This window comes from Nanorana parkeri, unplaced genomic scaffold (genome assembly GCF_000935625.1).
Source record: "Nanorana parkeri isolate BGI_ZX_2015 unplaced genomic scaffold, ASM93562v1 scaffold1612, whole genome shotgun sequence".
Taxonomy (NCBI): domain Eukaryota; kingdom Metazoa; phylum Chordata; class Amphibia; order Anura; family Dicroglossidae; genus Nanorana; species Nanorana parkeri.
This window is the reverse complement of record NW_017307880.1, coordinates 77,272-86,889: the sequence shown is the minus strand read 5'-3', so window position 1 is coordinate 86,889 and position 9,618 is coordinate 77,272. Positions and strand designations below refer to the sequence as shown.

General features: G+C 41.4%; 1 protein-coding gene across 1 annotated transcript in view; it reads right to left on the bottom strand.

Moving 5' to 3' along the window:
• Nucleotides 1–7,172, bottom strand: part of HSD17B1 (hydroxysteroid 17-beta dehydrogenase 1) — a 24,109-nt gene extending 16,937 nt beyond the window's left edge. Inside the window, exon 1 of the mRNA XM_018570858.1 lies at nucleotides 7,076–7,172. Within this exon, the coding sequence (XP_018426360.1) occupies nucleotides 7,076–7,172 (97 nt within the window). The remainder of the gene's footprint in view (nucleotides 1–7,075) is intronic.
• Nucleotides 7,173–9,618: the final 2,446 nt, after the last annotated feature.

Genomic DNA, 9,618 nt, shown 5'->3' with positions numbered 1-9,618 from the left:
TTTTTTTTGTGCCTACTAGGTTTAAAAAGGCCTACAAAGTTTAAATCCTTCAAAAACTGTTTTTTTTTGCAAACACTAGTTCAAAATTGTCCCTAGTTTTGTGAATTAAAGTATAGTTAGAGGCAAACTTTCCTTAGAAAGAGATCAAACCACTTTAAGATCTGTGAATCAATGGATTCACTCTCTCTAATTGTCCTAATCACCAAGGTCACCAGGAATAAAAGTGATGGTGTGGGCAGGGAAGGGCTTACTGTGTAACCCACACCCTCATGTTTGTCCCCTGTGATATTTGAAATCAGGACAATTAGAGAGATAGGCGACACAACTTCTAAGCATTTTTTATAAAGAGCAATCAGCAGTTACAACTAGGAATGCACCGAAACATATCGGCCGAAAATGGCACTTTTGGCTAACTGCCGAAAGTGCAATTTTTCTGCCGATACAGTGGCACATCTGTGTATTCTTTCCTCCCCGATGGGCGCTGCGCTGTATTTTTCTCCTCCCCGCTGGTGTCCCAGCGGGGAGGAGAAAAAGTGTCACAGGCGGCCGAACGCTCTGAGTGGCCGGCGTCTCTCCTCCCACACCGCTCAGCCTCCTGTCACAGTCCGGTAGAGCAGTGTGCAGGCAGACACAGCCCGCGCTGTCACAGGAGGCTGAGCTCTCCTCTCTGCACCGCTCGCTCAGCCTCCTGTGACAGCTGTCGAAAGGAGAACCAATGCAAACACTCAGCGATCGGTGATCGCTGAGTGTTTGTAGATAATTGAGGACATAATATGGTTACTATAGCCTCGGGAAGTGATCTACATCACCTCCTGTTCATTCATGATTGTGGTTATAGTAAACATACTATCTCCAAGTTATGAATGAACAGGAACACTCAGTATAGAGGATTCCTGTTCATTTATAACAGGGGCTGCAGAAAAAGATTGAGGGGTCTGTTTAGACCCCTAATATTTCCCCGAAGCCCCTAAAAGTAAAGTCAAAAATAAAAATAGTTAATAAAAAAATGAATAAATAAAAATATATACAAATTTAAAAGTTTATAAAAAATAAAAATAAAATATTTTTTAAAATTCGCAAAAAATCAAATTAAAAAACATTTTCGGTTTAGGCCTGACATTTTTTAATTTCGGTTTTGTTTCGGTTTTGACATTTCCATTTCGGTGCACCTCTAGTTACAACAAAGTGGTATTCTTCTTCCAAAGTTTAAATGCTATACCACAAGACATTTATAGATATCACATGTTTTTGCCTGAGGAAGGGGATCCTGCGTGACCCCGAAATGTTGCTTTAGTGTGATATACTGCACCCACGTCAATAAACAGACGTATTTTCTACATTTATAGATATCAATCTCAAGGCAGAAGACTAATGTAGGGCTCACATACAACAGGCTGTGCAAGGCATGCTTCCTGTGTATCACTGTAAGGTTCATAGGGGTGCTTTCCCTCGAAGGGTGATGTACTAGCAGATTAAATATGCTGAATTGCACCAGACCATATAGCTGAAACTGATATTGGTGTCCTTTCCTTTGTCACCAGGCCAACTCCAAAGGTGTCCATGAGCAACCGTATACTGTCCCTTCTCTCCAGGAACCTGTCCCTTGCTCTAGCCTACCTCTCCCTCACAAGTGGGTGTATCAGTCCCTACTGGTTATTTCTCACACTGCAGGAGCAAACTTCTGACACTGGAGGGGCTATGGGGGTGTTCAACTAGACACAGGCCCTTCTAAGATGGCACCAAGGCTCTTTCTAGCAGCAGTAAACAATGATCGCTTTGTTTACTTCTGCCAGGTAACCAGAAAGTGACTGAGTGATGAGCCACCTTGCTTCCTGCTCTGCTGCTTGATGGTGTGAAAGCACTGTTCATTGGGCATAGCTGCTGCACCAGAAACTGGCCAAAAAAAGAAATAGAGGGCAAATGTTCCAATGGGGACATCATCATCTCACTTACTATTCACTCTACAGGACATGAAGGGCCGGTTCACACCACAAAGAGTGCGTTCCAGAGCGTTCGGCCTCTGGAACACACAAGAACGCTACCCAGCTGACGCCCTGTGTTCAGGGGCGGGAGGGTGCGTGGTGGTGCATTGAAGTCAATGGCACCGCAGCCAGGCCCCCCGCCCACAGTGCGGTCGCCAGGGCCGGCCTTTATCAGGCCAGGCTATAGGCGGATCCTGCCTCAAAGACGGCGTGGGCGGCTGTCCCTGCCTTGCTTGGAGGAGCAGGGATGAGGAGTTCGTATGGCATGCGCACTGAGAAGACAAAGGCGGTAAGAATCCGCAGAAGCAGGCAGCAGATCTACAAAACTCTTTTCTGTAAGTAAATTCTTTTTTTATGAATCCAGTGTACTGCTTAATGTCTGTTTTGTATATTATTAGTTACATAGGGTGTTTCTTAAAGGAACAGTAAATACAAAAGTAAAAAATACTTTATTGAAATTATGTCTAAAATTTGATAGTAAATTAACAGGTGGTATTATACCTTGTGATTTACTGTATAGGTGGCATCATTATACTGTGTGGTATGCTGTATAGGTGGCGTTATTATACCATGTGATTTACTGTATAGGTGGCGTTATTATACTGTGTGGTATGATGTATAGGTGCTGTTATTATACCATGTGCTTTACAGTATAGGTGGCGTAATTATACCGCGTAATTTACAATACAGGTGGCGTTATTATACCATGTGATTTACAGTATAGGTGGCGTCATTATACCGCATGATTTACTGTATAGGTGGTGTCATCAAACTGTGTGGTATGATGTATAGGTGCCTTTATTATACCATGTGCTTTACAGTATAGGTGGCGTAATTATACAGCGTAATTTACAGTATAGGTGGCGTTATTATACCATGTGATTTACAGTATAGGTGGCGTTATTATACGGTGTGATTTACAGTATAGGTGGCGTTATTATACCGTGTGATTTACAGTATAGGTGGCGTTAGTTGGGCTCCTGCAGCCCAGCTATAAGCTATTGACGTGAGATCTGCACTTCAATAGCTTATTTCTAGTGTAAAGGTGACACTGGGGGTCTTTTGGACCCCCAGCATCACCTTAAAGAGTACCTGTCACCACCATCTGCTATCACATGGGGGGGCTTGATTGATAGCAATCAAAAGAAAAAAAAACAACAGTTTTAAAAATTAAATAAAATAAATCTAAAAACAATTTAATTTTTTTTTAAAGTTTCCCACCCCCGCGAGCACGAGCATCACCACGTAACCATGCGTCGGGTGCGCCTATGTACGAAAACGATGAACGCACTACACATGTTGGGTATGGCCGTGCATGCCGGAGTGAGAGCAATAATTTTGGGGCCAGTATTTTTGGGTATCTCTAAATTGATGACATGTGGGGTCTTTAAAAGCGTCATCTATGGACTTTTTGGGGTACTGAAGCTTGTCGCCATTTTACGGAGGCGTACAATTTTTAACCTGGGCATGTTGGGTATCGTTTTACTCCGTGTAACCTCATCTTTTAGTAAAAAAAATGGGTATTTCTGTGTGTTTAGGGGCATTTAGGTACATTTTACACTAAATTTTGAGGTTTGATACGGAGTTGCGCTAATATCATGCAACATAAAAATTTGCAACTGCCGCCATTTTATTCTATAGGGTCTCGGCTTTCAGAAAATATATAATCTTTGGGGGTTCTAAGTAATTTTCAGGCCTAAAATATGAAATATAACATGGGTGCAAAAAAATTGAAAAAAAGGCTTCAGTCATGAAGGGGTTAATACTAGGGCTGGTACTGATTAAAATTTTCTAGTTCGATTAATCGATTTTTTTTTAAAATCGATTCATTTCGATTCATTATAACGCACATACAGATCCAACTACTTTTAGCTGATCTGCTTGCATTGCAACTCTGCATTAGTCAGTGGTAAATGTGGTATACACTATATACAATCACCCGACACTAGTTAGTTTCAACAATCCATGACTTAACTTCACAGTTCACACAAATACGTTTTAAATTCAAACTGTAGCACTGACGTAAGTTATTTTTTTTTAAACTTAAAGAAAAACGTAGAGAGTTAATTTTTTTTCTTTTTTTTTTAATCTTACTATCTTTTACTTTTTATCATTTTCATTATTATTTTTTACCTATTTTTTCATAAATGTTTATTTACTTTATAATTTTTTATCAATTTTTATTAATTTCTTTTATAAATTTTTATTTTTTTCAGTTAACTTTATTGCTATCACACAGGAGCTAGCTAACAAGCCCCTGTGTGATGGCCTTTGGAGGTGACAGGTTCTCTTTATTGAACCTGTCACCTCCAATACAGGAGTTCTAGCACAGCACTGTGCTAGAACTCCTGTGACAGCTGAGAGGAAGGGCTGCGAGTGCAGCTCTCCTCTCATTGTCTATATGGTAGCGCCGGGCCTGGGCCCAAGTGGCTCCATTGGCTAAAGGAGGGAAGGGGGGAGGAGTCCGGTGACGTCGATGTCCGTGACATCACCGGATCTCCGACGGGACCCGGAAGGCAGTGGAGAGGTGAGTACTGATCACATGAATTTTGATTGATTAAAAAATGTAATGATTAATCGGTAATTTCCGCAGCCCTAGTTAATACCTTTTGAATAAATGTTTTATTTTTTATCATAGCTTGTAATCTGTTTCTTGGGGACTTAACGGAATGGGTGGCTTTAAATGGAGCTGTATTGGAGAAATGGGTGTGGCCACTGAAAGGGTGTGGTTACTGAGGGGTGTGGTTACTGAGGGGTGTGGTCGCTAGGGGGCGCTGTAAAGCTTTCTCGCACAGGGCGCCTAAAGGCCTAAGGCCGGCCCTGGCGGTCGCCCACACCCAAAAACGTGGCACATTAGTGCCTGCATTCCGGTCCAGTGCAGATCGCCGAACACTCTGGAACGCACTCTTTGTGGTGTGAATCTGCCTGAAGTGCAGCGAAATCTCCCAAATGAGCAACAGATGACAAAAAACTGACAGTGGTTTTAACACTCCTTACTCTATCCAAAATGGAAAAATATTGGTTTTAGATATACTTTAGGCCAGTATTCATCACCACCACCACATATGTTGTACACCTATAGACTGTGCGTACAAAAGAAAGCTTAGACTGGAGATGCACTGTAAGATTTTTATTATCCACTTCATGTGACTTTGTAGACCAATATAATGATTTTAAGTATATCGAGATCATGGCAATACAAATCTTTTTTACATTCCATATATTTATGCCTCCTCATCATATCTTGTTACTTGGTACAGCCATGTTATCTCACAATTATGATTAGACACTTTTAAAGCCCCATATTGCGCTGTTTTTTTAATGTAAGATTTTTATTAGCAATATGCCTGAGCAATGTCATGCACACTGTCCTATTAAAGTATAGCTACTTTTTTTGGATACAGTAGGACATGGTTAAAACCCTTTCAGGCTGTTTTGTGCTGACTGTGCCCCACTGGAGAGGCTGTCTTCACTTCAAATTCCAGAGACTTCACAGGAAGTGATAAGAAATCGCCCCCACTTAGACAAATGTGTCACTAGAAAAGGTGTCCCCACTGGAAGATTTCCCCTCATGTTGTGTTTCAGTGACAGCCATAACATTTTGGATTCCCTATGACTTCCTGTACCACTGCCAATAGTCACCAAGATAAACATGAACTATACAAAAAGCCAAATATTAATAAAAGAAGGCTCTAACTCTTCTCTATTCTGTCCAAAATGAAGCTAATTTTAAATTTTCTCACAGGATTTGAACTTGCAGAGTCAGCAACTTTCTTGCAAAAGAATAAAATGCCAGCACACTTCAATGTGCTGCATGCAGTGGTAACTTGTGGCGTACTACTTATTCTTCGGCAGGATATTCCCTGGGACACGGGGGTTATAAGACAACAGTCAACTATGGAAATGTAGCAAGAACAGGTTGTTGGATCTTTTTTAGTCTGTGTGGGCTTATACAATCACAGGTTTACAGTAGTCAATTCAGTAAAATTTTATTTTTTGATGTTTGTATACCTTTGGTGGATTTTTCCTCACTTCCCTCCTAGAGACATGGCAGGAAATGAGAGAAAATCGCTACAAATTTGGTAGAATTCCTCTCTAGACAGTTGTCACCAGAACAGGTGTCCCCTTCCTTTTACTTCTTCTGGTGACAGCTCTAAAGGTTTGGATTTCCCATAATGTTTTTTTGCTTCAGTGACAATGGTGACCAGGACAAACAGAGAGAGGGAGGCAGTCAATAATAAAAACTTTACAGCAAATCCAACTGCTCCCTGTTTTGTCCAAAACTAAAAAAAAGAGTTTGGGCTAAACATTCACTGTAAAGATGAGTTTTGTTTGGTCACTATAAGTCCCCGCATTTTGTACATTGCTTGATGCCCTAATATTGCACATTGGGTGGCACTATAAGGCCTCATTCACACTGGTACTCCATAGTTTAGATTTTGTATACAAAGGAGACGTTATCTAGGAAGTATTAATACATGTTATACCTCCTTCCTCAACAAGGGTACCATAGCTTACTCAAGGGTGCCTCCAAATTTTGTGGCAGAGGGGCTGTGATGTGAAGTGGGAATCTTGATTTGAAGGGGCCACTTTAATGTGAAGGGGAAAGCCCGCTTTTTGTGTGATTCTACATGGGATCCCCCTTACAATTTATGACATTTTAGACTGGGGTGCCTTCAAAGTTTTCATAATTTTAAAGGGTGCTGTGACTAAAAAAAAGATGGAGAAGCGCTGTTCTAGATCACTTTTTTCTGCATTTAGATGTTCCCGCTATGTTTAGTCACATTTAGATGCATTTAGATACAGTATGTTTACCCGTATTTAGACACGTAGAGAGTTTCTAATTTTATCCTGAATGCCAAAATATTATTATCTCTAAACACAGCTAAACTAAATGCACCTAAACACTGGCATATGCTCAGTTTGAATGATACCAGAGAAAAATCATTGTATGCATTTATATGAGTTTAGCAATATCCTGTAAAGGCATATTAATGAAGGTTTGGCATAACCAGTGTGAATGAGGATTAAACTTTCCAGCGTTCTGTTGCAAAAGGTGAACAAGACAGATTAGCATTAAATTCTTAGTTTACCTTTAAATCTCTGGTGGGAGTCTGAGGCGAGAAGTACAGCTAAACCCAGGCCAATTCCTGAAGAGCATCCAGTGATCAGAACCACTCTCTTCTCCATTTGAACTGCTAGCAGAATACAAACCCATAAAATAAGCTTGTCTTCCTGGACTAGAGAAGAAATTCCTCCGTCCTTCTGCCTGGAATCTCAGCTGTTTTGTCTATAGCTAATGATTCAAGGCCTTCAGCTGGCATTGCCCTCTGCTTCTCCTTCCCCTTATAAGCATCTGTGTGCAGAGGAGGAAAAATAAAGCATTAGGCATCAGTGAGAAAGGCAGTCCTGTTTTTTATTTTTAAAGTAATCTCTATGATTCTCTGGCCTTAGCTGTTCCTATGTTAGAATATATCAATTAAGACATTTGATGAAACAATTATTTTAAATATAGTGAATAATAAAGCAAAACTCAATGTTTCCTCCATATCCCCTACTGGTCAAATGACCAGCTGTCCTGTAGGAGTCCTTCTTCTTCTTGTCCAGTGTTGGCTGTGAGTAGGGGTTGCTATTGCTACTAATCTGCTCCTCAGATTAATAGGGCAAGGGAGTGAGAAAGTCATTGATTGAAGGATTGCTACATCACTTCCTGATTCAGTAATAAACAAAGCGGTCACATGACCGGGGCTAGGGTTGCCTGACATAGGTTTAGCGATGAGGCTGGGTTTGGTATGTACCCGGTTCGCCTGAGTTCACCCAAGCCCACTCAAACTCTTACTTCCACCTCCTCCTCCCGACCCAATCAATTGTGAGGAGGCGCAATTGTTGCCCTTTGTGATGTATAGCTGCAGGGCAGGGAATGTCCCCACTGAAACTGCCGACATGGATTGGGCCAGAAGGAGGGTGTGGTGATCCGGCTTGGGTGAACTAAGGCAAACTGTATTCAAACCAAGCCCAGCCTCATCTCTACACAGGACCAATGTGTCCTTTGCCATGGACGCCATCTTGGTAGAAATATTTCTCTAAAGATTTGGACGTCTATTTTGGGACACAGAAGAGTTATATATTGCCCCTGCTGCATCACCTCTGGGACCTGCAGTGTAGGAAGTACAGGTACCCACTTGTGAGAAAGAGATAGATTTAGCATTAGGGACAGGTTCCTGATAAGGAGGGATAGTTTAGGGAACCACCAGGATACCCCTGGCATCTGGGGAGAGTATGCTAGTATGCTCACCAGTGTTACAGTACCAGCTTATTGGTCTGGCACAAATATGTCTACAACCATTCTGCTAAGACAGTATCCCTTTGTAAGGTCACCTCTGAGAAGCCTTGTGGGCAAAGATTTTAGGAAACGTGCCTCAAGCAACCTTCTGTATGTAAGCCCTGCATTCTTGACCTGCCTTGTAACTGATGTGTATAGGTGGCTTACTGTACAGAGTTAAACTTTGGATATACAATAATAATGCATTGTTGTAACTGCTGATTACTCATTACATGAAGGACCATTTAAAAGAAAACTTGTGCCACTTTTTCCCTTTAAATGAATGTCATAGGGTTAGCTCCACTAACATGTGGGCAGGCCTTACCACAGCATTGTATGATACTTGCATATTAACGTGTGCGTCTTTTTGAGCAGTACTGTCAGCCTAGGCAGATATTCTGATGCACTTCTGGGGTGTGTCCATACAAGCTGCGAAGATGTCTTCATTGCAGACAAAAACTGGTATTCACCCGCTGTCTGGCATGCTGAACAAGCTTTCATAAAAGACTATTTGTGCTGGTGACATATTTGTATCTGCTTAATGTGGTGCCACCCAACCAATTGAGGACACCACATAAAGTAGATATAAATATGTGACCAGCACAAATAGTCTTATATTAATGCTATTTTAGCATGTCAGACAGAAGTGCAATATTTTGGAAATGCAGTGGCCTTCTTCATCAGACAAAATGTCGCTTTCAACATAGTTGTATCTCCATGACAGCCTATGCTCCCACGAAGTAAATCAAATGACTGGGCATCATTCTGCACAGAAATTAACAAGTGCTGGACCGTGCAGCTCTGAGGACAACTCTGCTGGGCAATTGATTTTTGTATTTCTTTAAGTGACCCTGTCATTGAGAGATTGGATTTCTTCCATAACCCTGTTATCATTTTTGATGCCATTGATGTCAGATGTGACACCGATCTCCACTGTCTTTACGAGTTCTGCTGGCCAAAAAGTCCACAGAAGACGCTTTAAAAGCCCCCACAGGTCATCAATTTAGAGATACCCCAAAATACTGGCCCTAGAATTATTGCTCTCACTCTGGCGTGCGCGGCGATACCCAACATGTGTAGCGCGTTCGTCGTTTTCATACGTAGGCGCACCCGACGCGTGTTTACGTGGCGCCGCATGTGCTCGCGGGGGCCTTTTAAAAATGTTTTATTAGATTTATTTTATTTTATTTTAATTTTAAAAACTGTTTTGTTTTTTTACTTTGACTGCTATCACATGGGGGGGGCTTACAAGCTTGTCACCTTTACACTGTAAATAAGCTATTGAAGTGCAGATCGCACTTCAATAGCTTATAG